Source organism: Fusarium flagelliforme (assembly GCF_020744385.1).
Source record: "Fusarium flagelliforme strain FIESC 12 MPI-CAGE-AA-0113 chromosome Unknown B0J16scaffold_8, whole genome shotgun sequence".
Lineage (NCBI taxonomy): Eukaryota > Fungi > Ascomycota > Sordariomycetes > Hypocreales > Nectriaceae > Fusarium > Fusarium flagelliforme.
This window is the reverse complement of record NW_025763510.1, coordinates 84,200-102,139: the sequence shown is the minus strand read 5'-3', so window position 1 is coordinate 102,139 and position 17,940 is coordinate 84,200. Positions and strand designations below refer to the sequence as shown.

The 17,940-nt window shown below is 47.8% G+C and overlaps 8 protein-coding genes across 8 annotated transcripts; 5 read left to right on the top strand and 3 right to left on the bottom strand.

The window, feature by feature from the left end:
- Window positions 1–17: 17 nt before the first annotated feature.
- On the bottom strand, window positions 18–2,593 carry B0J16DRAFT_349692 (uncharacterized protein). The gene is made up of 3 exons (XM_046128941.1): window positions 1,393–2,593; window positions 1,084–1,335; window positions 18–996 (listed from the first exon to the last, which is right to left on the bottom strand). The coding sequence occupies exons 1-3, from the start codon at window positions 2,521–2,523 to the stop codon at window positions 58–60; spliced, it is 2,322 nt and encodes a 773-aa protein (XP_045977486.1). The 5' UTR covers window positions 2,524–2,593; the 3' UTR covers window positions 18–57.
- A 325-nt stretch (window positions 2,594–2,918) lies between these two features.
- Window positions 2,919–4,891, top strand: B0J16DRAFT_365036 (Alpha/Beta hydrolase protein; the record flags this gene model as incomplete). The annotated part of the gene is made up of 3 exons (XM_046129982.1): window positions 2,919–4,491; window positions 4,567–4,719; window positions 4,807–4,891. 3 exons carry the CDS (start codon window positions 2,919–2,921, stop codon window positions 4,812–4,814), a joined length of 1,734 nt encoding a protein of 577 aa, XP_045977485.1. The 3' UTR covers window positions 4,815–4,891.
- A 1,745-nt stretch (window positions 4,892–6,636) lies between these two features.
- On the top strand, window positions 6,637–7,456 carry B0J16DRAFT_293162 (Mss4-like protein). Its single transcript, XM_046124357.1, has 2 exons — window positions 6,637–6,837; window positions 6,893–7,456. Exons 1-2 carry the CDS (start codon window positions 6,772–6,774, stop codon window positions 7,235–7,237), a joined length of 411 nt encoding a protein of 136 aa, XP_045977484.1. The 5' UTR covers window positions 6,637–6,771; the 3' UTR covers window positions 7,238–7,456.
- A 157-nt stretch (window positions 7,457–7,613) lies between these two features.
- Window positions 7,614–9,168, top strand: B0J16DRAFT_276306 (uncharacterized protein; the record flags this gene model as incomplete). Its single annotated transcript, XM_046123736.1, has 5 exons — window positions 7,614–7,673; window positions 7,729–7,759; window positions 7,895–8,256; window positions 8,462–8,471; window positions 8,573–9,168. 5 exons carry the CDS (start codon window positions 7,614–7,616, stop codon window positions 9,166–9,168), a joined length of 1,059 nt encoding a protein of 352 aa, XP_045977483.1.
- Window positions 9,169–9,348: 180 nt separating this feature from the next.
- On the bottom strand, window positions 9,349–11,250 carry B0J16DRAFT_365033 (uncharacterized protein; the record flags this gene model as incomplete). The annotated part of the gene is made up of 2 exons (XM_046129981.1): window positions 9,349–10,591; window positions 10,628–11,250. 2 exons carry the CDS (start codon window positions 11,248–11,250, stop codon window positions 9,349–9,351), a joined length of 1,866 nt encoding a protein of 621 aa, XP_045977482.1.
- Window positions 11,251–12,303: 1,053 nt separating this feature from the next.
- On the top strand, window positions 12,304–15,517 carry B0J16DRAFT_365032 (bacterial alpha-L-rhamnosidase-domain-containing protein; the record flags this gene model as incomplete). The annotated part of the gene is made up of 6 exons (XM_046129980.1): window positions 12,304–12,907; window positions 12,938–14,085; window positions 14,137–14,248; window positions 14,369–14,968; window positions 15,237–15,241; window positions 15,449–15,517. 6 exons carry the CDS (start codon window positions 12,304–12,306, stop codon window positions 15,515–15,517), a joined length of 2,538 nt encoding a protein of 845 aa, XP_045977481.1.
- A 198-nt stretch (window positions 15,518–15,715) lies between these two features.
- On the top strand, window positions 15,716–16,926 carry B0J16DRAFT_418504 (ankyrin repeat-containing domain protein; the record flags this gene model as incomplete). Its single annotated transcript, XM_046133766.1, has 2 exons — window positions 15,716–15,803; window positions 15,853–16,926. 2 exons carry the CDS (start codon window positions 15,716–15,718, stop codon window positions 16,902–16,904), a joined length of 1,140 nt encoding a protein of 379 aa, XP_045977480.1. The 3' UTR covers window positions 16,905–16,926.
- An 8-nt stretch (window positions 16,927–16,934) lies between these two features.
- On the bottom strand, window positions 16,935–17,919 carry B0J16DRAFT_310851 (pyrroline-5-carboxylate reductase dimerization-domain-containing protein; the record flags this gene model as incomplete). Its single annotated transcript, XM_046124990.1, has 2 exons — window positions 16,935–17,253; window positions 17,321–17,919. 2 exons carry the CDS (start codon window positions 17,917–17,919, stop codon window positions 16,935–16,937), a joined length of 918 nt encoding a protein of 305 aa, XP_045977479.1.
- Between the last annotated feature and the right edge of the window lie 21 nt (window positions 17,920–17,940).

Here is a 17,940-nt window from a genome sequence, read left to right as displayed (position 1 = left end):
ATATGAGCTTCAGGCGTCCTAAAATCAAATCGTATTACTTTCATCTGTAAATTCTACTTATTGAAAAAGAAAACTGTGTGAATTAGCAGGCCACCCTCGTAGTACCCATGGCAGAGTATCTTGCTGGCCATGATCACCGTCCATCGGCAACTCGAAGCCGAAGTTCGCACCCAAGGAGTTCATTTCAGCCTCGAAAGTGCGATATGTCATAGGGACAAAGGCCTCGTCTCGAGGCTCATTGTGAAGTCCAATGACTTGTGATGTCGCAGAGGGACCTGTGAATGTGGTGCTGTTTTGGAATGCATCGGTTGGAGACGGAACTGCTTCTTCGGGGACTTCTCTCTGTGCTTTACCATACGTTTCCATAGCGTGGCAAAGTTCTCGAATCCTTTTCCCTAAATCTTTTGCGGCCGTGGACATATCTCCGTATTTCTGCGATAGATTGCGTGCTCGTACAAAGCATTCACGGATTTGGTCGTCATATCCTGGGGTCAAACACGGTAATATGGTTGAGCGATGCTTCTCAATGTAGCCCACCACTAGAAACATCAGAGCACAAATGGACGCGAGGATGTGCTGGTAGTACGGTCGGTGGTTTCGGTACATGTCCGTGGCATTATCCAGTTTGAATAATGATCCTGTGACCCTGACTGCTAATTCCATGGCCTGTGGAAGGTATAGTTTGCTCTTCTCAATATCCGACGTTGGAAAGAAATAAGGACGTAGCAGAAGGCTCTTTATGGATGCAGCCCGGTAGATCAGCAATAACAGCCATGACGGAGGTAAGTTTGATGGTTCATCAAGCCAAACCTCTATGTCAGAAAGGTCTTTGTCCCCGACGCACTTTTTCTGCCACTGTTGAATCTGGAAAACCAATAATTCCATCACATCATCATCGATACGAGTATTTCCCCTGGCCGCGGTGTATATAGGTTCGTCAAATCTGTCGCTGATGTGAATGAGCATGTACATAGCCTTTACATATGGCATACCGTCCTATAGCATTCCAAGTTAGCGGATAAGCTCAGTGTATTTCATGGACTTTTTTAGGGATGTTGCGAAAAGCAAACCTAGGTGGCTTACTAAGAATGTAGGCGTGACACTGAACGCGGCGTTGGGGAGGTTTGCGGGCAAGCCAGTCATAGCGCTCCATTGACGATCGAGTATAATCACGGAGCACATGATAGCAGAAGCCTCTCTATGTTGAGAATCGGTCTTGAGAATGTGATTCAACATGTCGCTATTGTGGAAACCAAGCTCCATCAACATACGTCCAGCAACGCCACATAACCTTAATGCAAGCCTTGAGAGGTCGTGGGAGAAATAATAGTAGCCCTTGATCAGATATGTTAGTATGCTCTGATAGGGAATTAGCTGGCTGGGTTTGTTTACCAGTAGTAAGGCAATGGTGACTTGTTTGATACTCGTTGTAGAAGATGTAATTGCGGCATTGGCTGAAGGCATAAAGTTAGAATGAAGGACGGATGCCATCGTTGCAAGTAAAATGTCTTTCGAGACTTGTGCTACTACAGCCAGCATAAGCACCAAGATGATCAGGTCATCATCGTCAAGTTGGTTGCTCTCTCCACCCAAAGATTGGTTCGTGTCGCTGGAATAACATGATTCCAGTTGGCTTCTAACTCTGTCAATATTGACAAATGGATGCAACTCTCCTATGACTCTCTGATATGTATCTGCAGCATCTTTGGCTTCCTGTAGCGATAGCCAGGACCGGAATTGCAATAGCTGATAGCGGTCAAAATGACGTCTGGACGGCCAATGTGGTATGGGCGGCAATACAGCATCGTTATCATTTACACTTGGTAGCATGGGTTGGTGCGATGATGATGTGAGATAACCCAGTTGTCGCAAAGTGATTTGTACCAGGTTCATGCTGTAGTCTGGACTTGTAGGGCCGTAGAAGTAATGGCTAGCATAGCGTGAAGTGCTATCGCTTTGAGTGACATGCGGCCGTCTGTTTGACACACTTGTGTGGTCACCAGGTGCATGCAGTGTGTGGGGTGAAGCAACTGAACCTAGGCTGTGGGTCCCATTACTTTGCGCTTCAACCATGGCCTTGACTTGTTGCAGCTCGGTGCGAAGACTTGCAACAACACTTGTAAGGTCACTGTCATTGCCGCTTCCGCTTCCATTACTAGGTAAATCTGGTGCCCCTGAACTACTCGGTAGAATGGCTGGAGAGGGCGGCCCATTGGCTGCGGTTGGTGTCAGCGGCGGCGAAAGGCTTCGATTAGATTCGTCGCTTTGGAACGCTGACGGTTTTGCCGGAGCTCTAGTAACGCTGGCTGTAGCTGTGAGTGTTTCTACACCTAGAGAAACAGTTTGTTCATCGTAGAGACATCTCCTACCCCGGTTTTCGCAGTAGTCGCATGGCTGCCGGCCATCGCATTTGCCTTTCCGTCGTCGACAAGCGACACATGCACGAGCAGCATACGGAGCTCGTCGTTTGCCGGTAACAGTGGGTAACGAGTTCCCTGTTCTCCTAGTGGCGCGTGAAATCATTCTGTTGCTTGCAAGGGATGGTCAAAAGTCAAAACAGGGAAGACGGAAAGGGAAGACGGAAAGGGAAGACGGAAAGGAAATGACTGAGAGGGAAGATAATATGAGACTGTTCTCAACTTTTAAATTAGTTCCGGTAAAATCGCTATTCCGAAGACCGGAACTTAAACTAGCGCTAACAAAAGGAAATGTAAAGTTAGTTACGCCGGCGAAAGCGGCATTAGCGGCGGCATAATTAACCCCACACAAGACGATGTCTGGAAGACCCTCCCGCTGCGAAATCTGCCAAGTATTTAGCCACGATCAATTGGTGAACCGCCAGATAGAAATTCTTGTCAACATATCGCCAGTACGACACTTTCCTCACATTTGGCGTGTTCCCTCTATCTCTTTGAATTATGTTTAGTTTTGCCTCTTTTATAGCATGGCTGTTCGTGGTCCTTGCAGTTGCCGCCAAGTCGCCGTCAACTTCCTCGATAGGACCCCAAGGCCTTCCCACTGTGACCATCAAGAATGGCACCTTGAGTGGCATTTTTAATAGCCACTACGATCAGGAATTCTTTCTCGGTATACCATATGCGGCGCCGCCTGTAAATGACCTCCGTCTGCGCAAACCCCAGCCTGCACGACCTTGGGCTGGCATTCGGAAGTCAGAGTCGTATGGAGCGCGCTGCCTTCGAAACGATATTCGACTGGCTGGATTTAGTCAAAACTTCACAGACCCGGTCAGCGAAGACTGTCTCCACATCAACATTGTACGGCCAGCAACCCAACGTTCACCACTTCCCGTGCTTGTATGGATACACGGGGGGGCATTCCAGGAGGGCAGTGCCAGCGACGGCAGGACCAATGGAACCTTTCTCGTGCAGACATCCGTGGAGATGGGAACACCAATCATTTTCGTCAGCTTCAATTATCGTCTCGGTGCTTTTGGCTTTCTGGGTGGTCTGGAAGTAGAGGCGGCTGACGTATCTAACATTGCCCTTTACGACCAACGGCAGGCTCTCCATTGGGTCCAAGAAAACATCGGCTATTTTGGCGGAGATGCAGCGCAGGTGACGATAATGGGCCAGTCAGCTGGTGCTATGTCAGTCGGATTTCATCTCCTCGCCTTTGGAGGCCGAAACGATGGTCTCTTCAATGCCGCAATCGCACAAAGTGGCGGTCCCTATACGGCACCGGTTCTCAGCCGTGAGATATCGGATCGAGAAGCCGATTTCAATATGGTACTAAACAAAACTGGTTGTTCAGACTCTAAAGACTCACTGAACTGTCTACGCGCAGCTCCCGCTGAGTTATTGCAACAAGCTGGTTCTCTCATGACACCTTCATTTGTTGTTGATGGTGGAATAATTACAGCACCTAGCGAAGAGCTTTTATACTCGGGCCGCTTTGCGAAAGTACCTTTACTCATTGGTTCGACGAGGAATGAGGGAACATCTCTACTGCAGCAAATATTGGGTACGACGGGCTCATTTGATACTGAGGAGCACTTCAAATCGTTCATCAAGACTTCTTGGATAAGAGGCCCAATTAACGATACAGTCGCCAAACATTGGGCGCAACTGTACGCTCAGGAAATCAAGACCCCTTCGACAGCTGGTCTAGGTACTGTTAAGCCGAACCCCGGGCCAAATTACGGCAAATATTATGGCCAGGCAACGTTGTGGCTGGGTGACATGACGTTCACTGCTGGAAGGCGTTTTGCAACCCAAGCATGGGCAAGAGAAAACGTGCCGAGCTATAGCTACTTACACGACGCTGTACCAGCAAACATGAATCCAGATACGCTTGGAGCTGCCCATTTTTCAGATGTGGCATATACGTTTAGGGACACAGAAGGCTTTGGCTGGGAGACAAACCCTTTCCCAGCCGAGCCTGACCTGAGGGAGAAACATATAAAACTCGCCGAACTCATGAGCCGAATGTGGATCAGCTTTGCAACCAAGCGGAATCCGAACTTCCACAATGGTCAGTTCCGTGTTACCTTATAGACCACCTTCAGACACCTCCTTTCCTTGAAACTAACTGATAATGTGTTTTTAGTATCCGATTTTCATACGACTTGGCCAAGATATACTAATAAACGCCCCGTTAATATGGTTTTTGAGACTACTCAAAGCCATTTACAGGCTGATAACTGGCGAGCCGAAGCAATCAGCATGATGTCTCTTGTGCCGGGTACTCATCCAGCTAGAGGTAATAATTGTTAGGGCTGCTATTGCGTTCACATAGTAAATAGAAATCTAAAGTGGACTAGAGCTTACCTTTTATGTGTTATCTTAGTTATTTAATATCTAATAAAGTACACTATCAGCAGGTTGATCAAAACTCTCTCAATCTCTTCCCTCTCTTTCACCACACATGTCACAACCACCAACCATGTCACAAATAAATCAAAAGGCACATATCATTCTTGTTCTTCAAGTACTTTGAAAGGACCAAGATTTGGGTCTTCGTTGTGCCGGAAGGACCTACAGGACGCCGTACAGCTCGCTCTGGCGACGATACCGCAGCATCCCTGCTCGGTGCGATGCCACTCCGGAATTACGTAGATTATCCGATCTAGAAGAACAGAGTATTGTTCAATTCAATCTCGACTTTGGCTCACGAGGTTTCCCCCTGAGGATGCGTGATGTAGAAGAAATAGCTTACTGAGTGCTGGCCGGTCACGATGCGTCACCTGTTGGCAAGTGCTAGACACTTGGATTCATTAATTGACACTCAGAACTTAGAGCGCACTTTAATTATAGATACGACTATCGGAGAGCTATCCGTAAAGGTCTGACCATTATCTGCAATTAGTTCTTACTTAAAGAGAATATAATTGCAAAGCATGGTATTACCTCTGCTATTACGAAACCTCTGATAGATTGATATCCTGACCTTGGTCAGAGGGGGCGTGAGGCGACATAGAAACCCTCCCGAGAAAAAAGAGGGTTAGGCATGCTTGATTAATACAATCATTATCTTTGTTCTCCACATCGGATTGATACCTATTCGCTTCATCGAATGTGCTTACATTATGCATGCTAGGACTGATCAAAGAATCAAGCCAACAATGAATAACATCACAACATTCTGCTCCACATTTTAATACACTTACCCCATCGTATAGCTGCCTATCCAACAGGTAATGTGTACAATTTGCTAGTGGAGTGGAGAAAAACGATCCTTGATTTAGCCCGGTGTCTCCGGCGGTTGATGAGGTTTATGAATACCGAGATGTCAACAAAATCAGCATATATGGGGCCTATCATTAAGAGAGTAGACATTCGGCACAAATGTGATGCCGACCTGCGAGGCAAATTGGGATCAGTGCTCTATTGGTCTGACGAATCGGGCCCTCCTTTTCAATTTTCACAGCCAGTGTGTCTTGTGGCTCTTTGTTTTATTCCTAGAACCTCTCTTACAAGATGTATAAAGGGAAATCAACATATTATAACATTCTAATAGTAAATGAATGTCTTGATACTGTTTCCTGTAGCCTAGCTAATGTAAGTATACAAAGCTTTTATTGTATTGTAGTAGAGCAGATGCTATCTAATTGCTATAATCATTGCCTGGAAAGCCTACAATGGCCTAAAATTGTTATCAAGAGGGGAATCCTTCAACCCTATAGCTATCGTCAAGACGCGGGCCCTTGCACAACTATTTATGTCTCGGTGTGACGGTTTAAAACAAAAGAGAATGAGGTGGACACATACTGATTAATATTGCTTGCAGGTATCGGACACAGAATCAAGCTAGTTTAGTGAAGTACGCCTACCTCTAAACTCTGTTAAACGCGTAGTGTTCAAGTCCTGACTTGATGTGGAAAAGCACGACTGCTTGAGAAGAAGTCCAATACGGAATAAAAGCGATCTGAATAGACTTCATGCTATAGGTTTTATTAGTAAGGGTACATATGTCGGGATCGACCAATTTATTACCAATACGTGACGAACTCGAGGGCGGAAATACACAAGCCATCGTTACATCATCCAATGAGAGGCCGCCCTCGCTATAGGTGACTGATTAAGTTTAGTGCATTATCCCACTTAGTCGCGATCAGACAGTACTTAACCCTTATCGGTATTGGGAGGCTGGTATACATGCTACTCCCGATGTCTATGAGGCATCCATTATAAAGGCATCGCGTTATCTAGCCCATTCCAATTGATCAACATCTAACCAACAAGTCATATCAGACCTCTCTCATCCTTAAGCATAAGCTCATCTGCAGAATTGCCCTTTCCTGTGCTTATTACCATGTCTTCCGGTCATTGTCTTTGTGGTGGAGTCAAAGTCGAGGTCTCGGGTGACCCTGTCGCCGTTGTATGAACTTTCCTAACCCTCATTTTCCTTTTGCCGTTACTAATGTATAAGCAAGGTATTGTGCCATTGTTTGGATTGCCGCAAAACATCTGGTAGCACTCATGGCCTCAATTGGGTTGTCCCTGGTGATCTGGTTCAACTTAAGGGACCGTCGAAGACGTTCACAAAGCTGAGCAAGGCTGGCAATCCTGTTACGAATACATTCTGCCCTACCTGCGGTACTACAATGTTTCGTTATGGTCCTGCTGCTCCTGGTATCAAATTTGTCAAGGCGGGTATTTTTGATGATCCCGAGCTCTTGGCTACCATCAAGCCCCAAGGAGAGATCTTCGTGTCTCGACGCCCGGTCTGGATGTCCTCCATTGAAGGTGCTTCTCAGAAGAAGGAAATGGTGGAGTGAAATGCAAGGTGGAATGCGCTCATCCCTTCTATCTTCGCCCCGCCCATACATTTTGCGTTGAAATGCAGGATACAAGTTGAGATACTGGGATACCGGGAGGCGCGCCGGGTTTGTGGAGTTGTGCATATTGTGGTCAACGGTGTTGGACAATCACGGCTTAGCGTGGCAATTATGGCACGGGGTATTACCAAAATGTGGAAATTGGCACGGGATGATGAGTACGGTGGCGTTTCACTATGAGGCATAACTAATCCCGATCGGTATCCTAATGTCCGTTTCACAAATTGAGTTTACCAACATTTCTTTCGTATAAAGCCCCTCCCCGTTCGACCACTGCCTCTCAGGTTATGACAATTCATGTATTCAAGCTTTGAGCATGGTTAATCTCGGACGACCGGCAATGGGCTGTTTCAGCTGCAAAGACAGCCGTGTCAAGGTGAGGCAGCGCTTCATGCGATAGCGACACATAATCTCTCACACCACGTATGCAGTGCGATCTCGAAAAACCATCATGTGGGCGATGTAAGCGTCTCACTCACGTATGCCCTGGTTATCCGGACACCTGGAGCTTGATACACAGAGAGCAAAACGAGCAGGTTTCTCGCAAGGTACAGTTGAGAGTGAATCGTCAGCAACGCCTGAGACAAAACAACACAGATACACCGCCCTTGACGGCATCAGCCATTCACGCCTCGCCCATCTCAGTTCCCAGGGATATTGACCAGAACGTCCAAATTTACGCCGTTCATCAGATGTACTATGATTTGTGCTTCGACGCCAGCGTGGGCGTGTTCGTAGCCCTTCCCTTCATAGCTGTCAATACTTCTGTACCGCCTTTCATGCATGCTCTCCAAGCCGCAGCTCTAGCCCACTCGTCTGCAAATCTTAACCAATATGGACTTCTACCGAAATTGGAATATTGCGCCGCAGTTTCTGCATTGAAGAGAGATATCGCCGAGCCGGCTCGATTACAGAATGACGCCATCTTGATGTCCATTTTCCTCCTAGGCCTCTTCGAAGTCAGTTCTCTGACCCTCATCGTTCTCAATGTTCATTTATATGCTAACTAAAGAAGGTCATCGTTCAACAACGGTCGGAAAGAAAGGTAGAGACAGATGGGTCAAAATGCCACCCACACGCTACAGGCGCACTTGCGCTTATTCGATACCGAACTCAGCAAAGACTAGACAGCTCTATAGACATAAGTGTCTTCCAATTCTATAGGCATGTTCGCGTAAGTCAATCTTTCTATCATATTGCAAAGTCTCCAACTCTAGCTGACGTTGATATCTTTCGTCTTTTGCCTGGTGCAGTTACTCGATATTTTCCTCCTAGGTACCGACCCGAGCTCACTGAAGACCGATTTTGTAAGCCCTTGGACCAATTGGGCCCAATTTCGTACAATCGAGCCACTTATACAAGATTGTGTCGAGCTGACCGGGAAAGTTCGCATTTTGACATCTACACTTTGCTCAAGCCTCTCTTCAGAAAATATGGATACACTTATCGACGAAATCATTCAGACAATTGCAAACCTTGGGCATGCCGCATCCCTTGTCGCCCAATGTCCGCGTTCTGCTACCCACCCCGGGTACTTCAATGGACTACTAAGTCCAGATAATGAAACAAGCGTTGCAATAGCTAAGAGTCTGTACCTGACGATGCGCTTGCACATGACCGAAATGCTTTTATCTCTGCTAGGAGACGTCGGGGCCCCAGTGGAAAATTTGTTGAAGGCGACGGTAGTGGACGAGCTTTGCGAGTTTATACGCAAGGTTATTGATGGCAACTTGAAGTGTGCGCAAGGGGGATCTGGTATGACTGCTAGATTATTGCTTATGTTATGGCCCATGCTTGCCGTTCTTCAATCCCGTCTTCCCAGCTTGGAAATAAAGTCTTGGGTTCAGAGTTTACTTAATAGAAGAAGATAAATACCAATGCTTCGATTCTTATTGGGTTTTACCCAGGACATCAAGGATAGGGATGCAACTTGGACGTATGGGCATAGGGCTCTGGATGACTTTGACCCGCTGAGGAATCTCTTGGATATTTGATCCTACTTGAACGGAGACCTTTGTATTGTCTTAGTTAAAGAAGTGACCCCATTCAACCTAGGTCCCAGCAGCAGGTTGCACGTACTTTTTCCTATCAAGTACCGTTGTCAATGTTCCGTTTGTCTCCATGATGTTAATCGAGACATCTATCTCTATTTCAAACCCATCTTGACCTGTAACTTTAGTACCTTCCACTACTCCAGTTTGCTTGATGTTGGAAAACCATTCCACTCGGTCTTTCCAGACATTGGGAAGTAACTTCCATTTGGAAACCTTCTCATATCCGTCGATGAAGTAGCCTTCCTGGTGGGAATAGTTGCTATAAGAAGCCGAGATAGTTTGGATGGCGCTAGTGTTGGGGTCCTCGATGAAGGCAACCTCAGCAATGCCTGACAGTTGACCCTGTAGTGTATAGTTGCCGGCGGGGATCTTATACTGAGTTGGTGTTGTACTGCCAGCGGGAAAAGGCTTTGCCCAAGGGATAAAGTCGGGAGCTTTGAAGACAGGTGCTGGCGTTGAAGGCTTTAGAGAGGTACGACGAGCAAGCATGACTCGGTAATTGCGACCTCCTTGGGCAGTGGAGACTGGGCATGGAAGAGGATTGGCACCACCGCAAGAGGGAGAAACCACAAGAGCTTGCCAGTACACAATCATTGTGCTGTCAGGAGATACGGCTGGATCAGCTCTGCCATTCCAGTTGAGATCATTGGCGCTTCCATCGCTTCCATCGCCGTCGACATTGACCTGCTGCCCGAAATAATTTCCACCATCTCCATCGTGACTAATGAGGATTGGCTGAAAGAATCTTCGCGGTCCATTATTGCGCGTTGACGAAGCGATGGCCACAACGAGGTAATCGATGACAGGAGGGATCCATCTCATACCAGACATGAACATCTGGCGACCTACAACACGGGTGTCCATAGCAACGATCCATTGATTATCGTGGGACATGGTAATTGGGTCAGTATAGTCGGGATGACTGGTGAGGCGACGGATAGCTCCAGTGGTAAGGTGGACGGCCATGACATCGATGTTGTTGGCTTCCACGGGAGAACCGATGTAGAGAATCTCATCGCCAGAGCCACTGAAACCACGAAGTTCACCAGCTGTGATGGCATCATGGTTGATGAGTAATTCATCACCTTCAACGTACATGTGTGGTTTGCCGTTTTTGTCGCCAAGAATGTTCACATCAACCAAGTCGTATCGGGGAACAAGAGGTTCCCCGACCTTGGGATCAGCGTTAAACTCCAGGCGGCCAAAGTACGTATATTGGCCTCCCGTATTCGTGAAGGAACTTCAGCCCATGTGTTCATCGTCAGGATGAAGGCACATCTCTCGAGGAGAGCCACCTTTTCCAGTCCCATCAGCGGTCACAGTCCAATGAATCGGATAGATGTGGATAATGTTCGGAGTACAGTCATCGCTAGCCAACTGTTTTCCTCCACATGAGACAATGTTATGACCCCACAGCGCCTTGTCACCGCTTCGAAAGACGTGAGGATAATCTCTTTGGGGATCGAGCCAGGGAGCATTCTTTGACGGAACACCACAGGTGATACACTTCCACGGATCACCGTTGGAGAAGTTGGTACCATCCGTGGTAATAAGGACGAGCTGTTCGCCATCGTAGATGCTCGCTGGGTCTGGAGCTGCCGGGGCACCAATGAAAACAACATTGGCCACGATGTGCTTTCCATCGGGCGTGAAGTCTCGTGATTGGAAATCTTGCTCTCCTCCAGTATCTGCACCAATGCAGTCGGTACCATGGGGATTGATCTTGGCGGTACAAGCACCTGTAGCACTGCTTGAAACAACAGGAGGCAAGGGGAGCTCAACAACCTCGATGGGCTCCGGATTGGGGGGTTCCGGAAAATGAGGTGAGTATTGTCCTAATGCAGTGGGTGCCAACAAAGTGGCAGCCAGTGCCATGAGGGCAGTTAGAGGGATCGTCATACCTCAAAATTGTTGAGTGCAATCAATGCGAGTCGAAGCGATGCTTTATTGCCTTGAACAGTAGGAAACAGATCCAGAAAGGGCTTCTGAGTCACTGACTTTATAGTCGCTGGCTTGGCCAAAGACTTAGCCAACTTTTTCTATCCGCGGATAATATCTGAGTTACACGTATTCTTCATGTGCATCTACAGTGGGCGATGATATACTTGGACATTGGGCGGGTAACTGTCGGAGTTGTCTAACCGAATGAAGCAGCCAGCTGGGTATATCTCAGCTTCGGCCACCGATGAGCATTAATGGCATTGGTGAGTTTGAGCATTTTTCCCGACATCGAAGTAGGTTGAAGATAAAAGCAACTAGACAGGGGTATCTGTATCTTGGATGATATTCCACTTTGTGCAGACAATCTGGGGAAGCGTCTCATCGCGAGGGCCTGCATTTTATTGGTCCCAATCATACTATAAGCTCACCTTGGCGGAAATCCCAGGTCTTGACAGTGTCACGCTTCCCCGGATTGTACTCCTCTCCGTGAGGAAGAGAAAACATAAGGGGCAGTGTCGTGTTTACGAAACTATGTTGAGAGCTTAGGCAAACTGACAACAGATACTCAACGTCGGAAATGCTGTCGGAATATCTGAAGAGGTAGACAAGCCTGTGAACTAGTCAGCATGACGTGTGGAGCGAATCCGAGGTTTCAAGCGAAGCCGCGTAGCGCTCGAGCCATCATTGGCCCGTGTACGGATACAATACCGATAAAATTCACTCAATTTGGCATGCATTAATGATCCGTTACAGTGGGTACGAGAAATTTACGCGTGATCACGGTCTGTCCCGTGAGATGTGGAGTTTAGCGATGGGTTTCCCGACAACCCTGGATAACGGGTGCAGACAGATGTAAAGGTGGCATATTGAAAAGATGCCAATTTAAGATTTTCCTGCTTAACCATAAATTCGCTCTCTGTAATAAATTATAGCAAAACAACTCATACTCGCTAGCTTCGTATTCGGAAGACTACCTACAATTTGTTTGAAGACATTCCCAGGTTGTCCAACATGCTGTCAGTTACTGATCTTCGCTTCGAGCATTACCACACTCCTACTACTCTTGGAGTTCAAGACTTCGAGCCACGGATTTCTTGGAAGATCGCTCACAACGACTCTTGCCGCATACAAAATGGATACGAGGTCGAATTGACCAAATACGGTCCCAGTAAGGAGGCCCGGGACGTCTTGGTTGTAAGCCAACAGTCCCAGGAAAATATCCTGACGCAATGGCCGTTCAAAGAGCCTCTCCAGTCTCGTGAGCATGTATCAATTCGTGTTCGTGCCTGGGACGACCACGACAAGAAAAGTCTTTGGAGCGAACCTGCCCATCTTGAAGTAGGACTATTACATTGTTCAGACTGGACCTGTGAACGCATCGCCGCCCCATGGGCTTCAGAAACGATAGAAGCTGGCCCTGAGGATTTGTTCCGCAGGCAATTTGTTCTTCGCGATTCGCCCGTCAAAGCGCAACTCTATATCACCGCCCAAGGAGTCTATGAAGCTGAGATCAATGGGGAACGCGTCGGCGATCATTTCCTCGCTCCAGGATGGACATCTTATGATGGGCGACTCCAGTATCAGACTTATGATATTATTTCGCAACTAGTCAAGGGTTCAAATTGCATCAGAATATGAGTTGCAGAGGGATGGTTCTGTGGCCGTATTGGGTTTGAGGGCGGACACAGACACATATGGGGTCCCCATACTGCTCTCCTTGCTCAGTTGGAAGTCACTTACGCTGATGGGCAGACTTGCAGAATAGACAGCGATGTCTCATGGAAGGTTATGAAAGGCCCAACTCGGCTAGCAGAGATATATGATGGAGAAAAGTATAACATGATGATGGAGGTGCCAAATTGGTCATCGGTGACGAGTCAAGAAAGTCTCCTAGAAGGTTGGGCAGATGTACAGACGCTTGCATTCCCACCTGCATCTACACAACTCGTGGCCGGTTTTGCAGAACCAGTGCGTCGGATCGAAATCATACATCCTGTCAAAGAGATTACGACACCAACTGGGAAAAGGGTTCTTGATTTTGGTCAAAATCTCGTCGGATATTTGCGTCTATCTGGTATCAAAGGGCATGATGGACACAAGATTACACTTCAACATGCCGAAGTCATGGAGAATAAAGAGCTTGGTATTCGACCCTTGAGAATATGCCAAGCGAAGGATGAGATCACCCTGAAACATTCAGAAACCGAGCTTTGTTGGGAACCAAGATTCACTTTTCATGGATTTCGGTACGCCCAGATTGATGATTGGCCAGGTCCCTTTAATCTGTCCTGTGTCGAAGCTGTCGTGTGCCACACTAACATGAAACCCGCTGGTCACTTCTCATGCTCGGACCCGCTACTAAACCAATTATATCGGAATATCGTCTGGGGTATGAGAGGAAACTTCCTTTCGGTACCGACTGATTGTCCTCAGAGAGATGAACGACTCGGTTGGACTGGAGATTTGTCTCTCTTTGGCCCTACTGCGTGTCTCATTTATGATTGCTTTGGCATACTGAAAAATTGGCTGATCGATGTTGCACATGATCAATATGTTCTCGGTGGCGTTCCCCCAATGGTCAGTCTAAATGCCACTCTCCCAGATCCCATTTGGTGCAGAAGAGTGCCCTGCGCCATTTGGCACGATGTCACGATCATAGCACCATGGGCCCTTTATCAAGAGAGTGGAGATAAAACCATCTTGGCTCAGCAGTATGACAGCATGATGAAGTGGATGAAGGTGCTCCCTCGGATGGAGTCTGGACTATGGGATCCCAAACCCTTTCAACTCGGGGTGAGTTCGTCACAAGACATTTCTTAGTTTGTAATGCTAATGTCAGAGTAGGATTGGCTAGACCCAGCAGCGCCACCGGATCAGCCATGCAAAGGTGCAACAGACGCCAAAATGGTGTCAAATATGTTCTTGCTACAAAGCCTAGATCTCATGAGCAAGATATGTGGCGTGCTGGGGCGAAACGATGAACAACTGACATTCAATAAGGACTACCATGCCACACGAGTTGAGTTCCAGCAAGAATACGTCACACCTCGAGGACGCATTACCTCAGATTCATAAGCCGCATATGCACTGGCTATTTGTCTTAACCTCCTCGACCCAGCGCAACAAGTGCGAGCTGGGGATCGTCTCGTTGAGCTCATACGAAAGAACGAGTTCAAAGTCGGAACAGTATTTGCCGCCACGCCATTCCTTTGTGAAGCCCTTGCATCCACAGGTCATGTCCAAGTCGCATATGCGATGCTGCTTGAGAAAGGCTGCCCATCGTGGCTATACCCAGTAACTATGGGTGCAACTACAGTCTGGGAGAGGTGGGACAGCATGTTGCCTGACGGCTCTATCAACCCGGGAGAAATGACCTCATTTAACCACTACGCCTTTGGGGCTATAGCAAAATTCATGTATGAAAGAGTTGCTGGTCTGCAGAGACTTGAGCCCGGATGGAGGAAGGTTCGTATTTCCCCCGCCATTGGCGCTACCTTTTCTCGAGCTTCTGCGTCGCATGTTTCTCCTCAAGGCACAATTTCGTTCAAGTGGGTAACGAGGGTCGTTAACGGAGATCAAGAAGAATTTGTTATTAAAGCTGTGGTTCCGGCAAATACTATCGCTGAGATAGTTCTACCTGGTTTGGAAAGGGGAGAAGTAAAGGAGGTTGGGTCTGGTGAATGGACCTTTACATCACTCTTTAGAAGAGAGTATGAGTGGCCTGTCTCGCCGCTGCCACCTAAGTCATAAGAACAAATGTCAATGCTTATGACTTGAGTTACCTATGGTGTTGAAAGTTGCCATATCAAGCTGCTTATTAGCCTGAATTAGTAGACTTGGCACGTAGGATGGATTGGACTCATGCAGTCCTAAGAAGTTATAGTCAAAGTCTTTTTATTGATTGAAATTTCGAAGAGATATGGCCTATTGACTCTAGACGGAAGGTCCAGTAAGTAAGGCGGCCGGCTGGACATGATTACTTCAAATAGAGTATGCTTCTACTTATGTTATCGTATGGGCAATTGGTGTAAAATGGGACTAGACAGGATTTAACATAATCAAAACCTTATACTATTCTAAGTACTGAGACTCTGGGGTACTCTGTCACTTGGAAAGAACCTAATGTCTATTATTAGTATTGCTACTACTTGCTTAGAATGCAGTTGGGCGGTGCTTATTTGCAGCCTGTTTCCTCCTCTACTTTCTCTTACCCGACCAGGTGTAATAGTGCATAAATGTTGCATGATCATACGAGCATGATACCACCTTCTTTTTCAGCAATATGTAATCCAACATATATAGCCATAACTACAAGGCCTCAGTGTGACGTGAAATGTCCTGTTGTTTCAGGTAACCATCGCATCAGAAAATAACCCACATGATTTAAGGTTATCCACCTGCTTTTGAAACAGTCCAGCCTACCATGTCCCCACCAGCCGAAGACTGGTCCACCATTACTGATGCCAATGAGCGACGGAAAGCTCAGAACCGGGTAGCTCAGAGGAACTATAGTGAGTCAATGTATTCTGAGTGAGTGATCGAGCTGATAGTCCTGGGCAGGAAGCAGACAGAAATTACGCGTCGAGATAGCAGAGTCCATCCTCTACGACCTCCCACCACAGATCAGGTCGGCAGTGACTTCCAAGGGGAGGCGCTGGCTTACTGCTTTGCAATCCGAGAGCCAAGAACTCAGGGAGCTTTCGGCCGCTTTGAACTCCCAACAAGCTCCAGGAGTAAGAGAACACGACGAACAGGGCAACGATATCACTCAATCAGGAGCTTATCCTATGCTTGCTGACACTGCTGCTGACATTGCTGCTGACAGCGGTGATGGCGATGTTGTGGATCTGGATCTCGGAATGTTTACGCCAGGCGATGATTGGATCGATCCACAGATGGACTGGACAGCCGCCATGTCACTGACGGGTGAATCTTCTACCTGTCACTCTCAGGCTAGGACAGTAAGCCCAGAGGCCAGTAACCCTGCCCCTGCCCCTGCCCCTGCCCCTGCAACTACGGCTCCACAACCGCGACCACCTTCACGGCCCGAGCCCGCTGTCGCTAGTGAAATGCCGCCTCCAGCCACAGTGGCCCCTTTGGCTTTGGATATCACCAATCGGACCAAACACCGCGACAGCTTTTACCCGGTCAGATCATCCCTAGAGTCAAAGACGCCCGTAATGACTGCAATCTCCCGGGGTAAGCTAGACATTGCAAGGCTTCTGATTGGATCGGGAGCCAAGATCGACGTCCCCGACGTGCACGGGAAGACTAACCTGCACTATGCCGTGCAAAGAGGCGATGCTAAAATAGCTCAGTCCCTTCTTGAGCTTGGGGCTAATGTCATGGCGACAGATAAAGCTGGGATGACTGCATTGCATATGGCTGTGGAAGGAGACAACGAGGGCATGGTGAACTTGTTGCTTGAATGTTGCCAAGAGAAGGATCGAAATGCCAGTTCAGCAGCGGATCAAGGGTTGCTCCATCGTTGCATCAATTCTAGGGACGGAGAAAACATGACACCGGTGCATTTGTGCGTTGTTATGGAGCGTGTTGAAATTTTGAAGATTTTGCTTCATCATGGGGCAGATGTTACCATTGGATGCGAGTAAGAACAGACATTGAGTATCAGCGATAGTTAATCAGACATGAGACTGAACCTTCGTCATCTCATCTTTTCCCATGGCCCTGTTTGCAGCAAGGCTCTTTTCTACCGCTGCCGTTACCAGGGCAGAGAAAGCCCCCTGTTCCAATCTGGCCATAGCCTTCTCAGTGCTACCTCCAGGAACACAAACATCCTCGATAAGTGATTGAAGAGATCTTCCGTCCTGTATGGCTTGAATAGCAGCTCCTAGACCCGACTGTTTCACCAAAGCTGCAGCTGTATCAGGTCCTAGTCCGTGTGAGACCCCTGCTTCAACAAGAGCGGAGAGTAATTTGAACAGGTAAGCAGGGCTAGATCTTAGCTGCAGTTAGTACAGAACAAAAGCGTGCGGCGAGTACTTTTTTTGGGAGCGGTACGACTTACCCCGAGATGGAAGCGGCAACATCAATACCGCTCTCTTGGCTAACAAGACTAACTTGCGGAGACACGGACCGGAAAAGATCGGCGACAAGGGTCACCTGTTGAGCCGTCGCAGCCTTGTTTGCAAACATGGCTGTGGCCCCTTGTCTCACTGCCACGGGAGTGTTGGGCATGGTCCTCACGATTGAGGCCCCCTCAGGAAGCCAACTTTCGAGCTGTGAGGTCGTAATGCCAGGACACATGGTCACAATTGTTGGTTTTGGGTGCATGTGCCAACGTGAATAAACGTATTGGATATCCTCGCATACATCCCTGGTGGCCCATGGCTGAGTGCAGATGAGAATGACATGCGCGGTAGGAGTTTTCTCAAGCTTATGCCAAGGCTTATCCCACAGGATTGGCACGCGGTTGCCGAGTGACACGACAAGCGAGGGATAACGGGCAGCAAGATCCTTTACATGATCGGGCCTGCGCCCTGTGACACGCATCACAATGTCGGAGTCATGCTTATTGTCAAGCAGACCGTCTATTATGCAACGCGCCAGAACACCTCCCCCAATGAAGGTACAGGCTGTTGTTTCTTTGGTAGTAGAGCACGGCATCCTGATGGAAGTTTAGTGTAA

Excerpts from the sequence above, each read along its gene's own strand:
- B0J16DRAFT_349692 (XM_046128941.1), bottom strand. The coding sequence starts at position 2,523 with ATGATTTCACGCGCCACTAGGAGAACAGGGAACTCGTTACCCACTGTT. Across the intron at positions 1,336-1,392 it reads TCACCATTGCCTTACTACTG|GGCTACTATTATTTCTCCCA; the intron begins GTAAACAAACCC and ends TATCTGATCAAG. Across the intron at positions 997-1,083 it reads GTGTCACGCCTACATTCTTA|GACGGTATGCCATATGTAAA; the intron begins GTAAGCCACCTA and ends GGAATGCTATAG.
- B0J16DRAFT_293162 (XM_046124357.1), top strand. The coding sequence starts at position 6,772 with ATGTCTTCCGGTCATTGTCTTTGTGGTGGAGTCAAAGTCGAGGTCTCG. Across the intron at positions 6,838-6,892 it reads CGGGTGACCCTGTCGCCGTT|GTATTGTGCCATTGTTTGGA; the intron begins GTATGAACTTTC and ends TGTATAAGCAAG.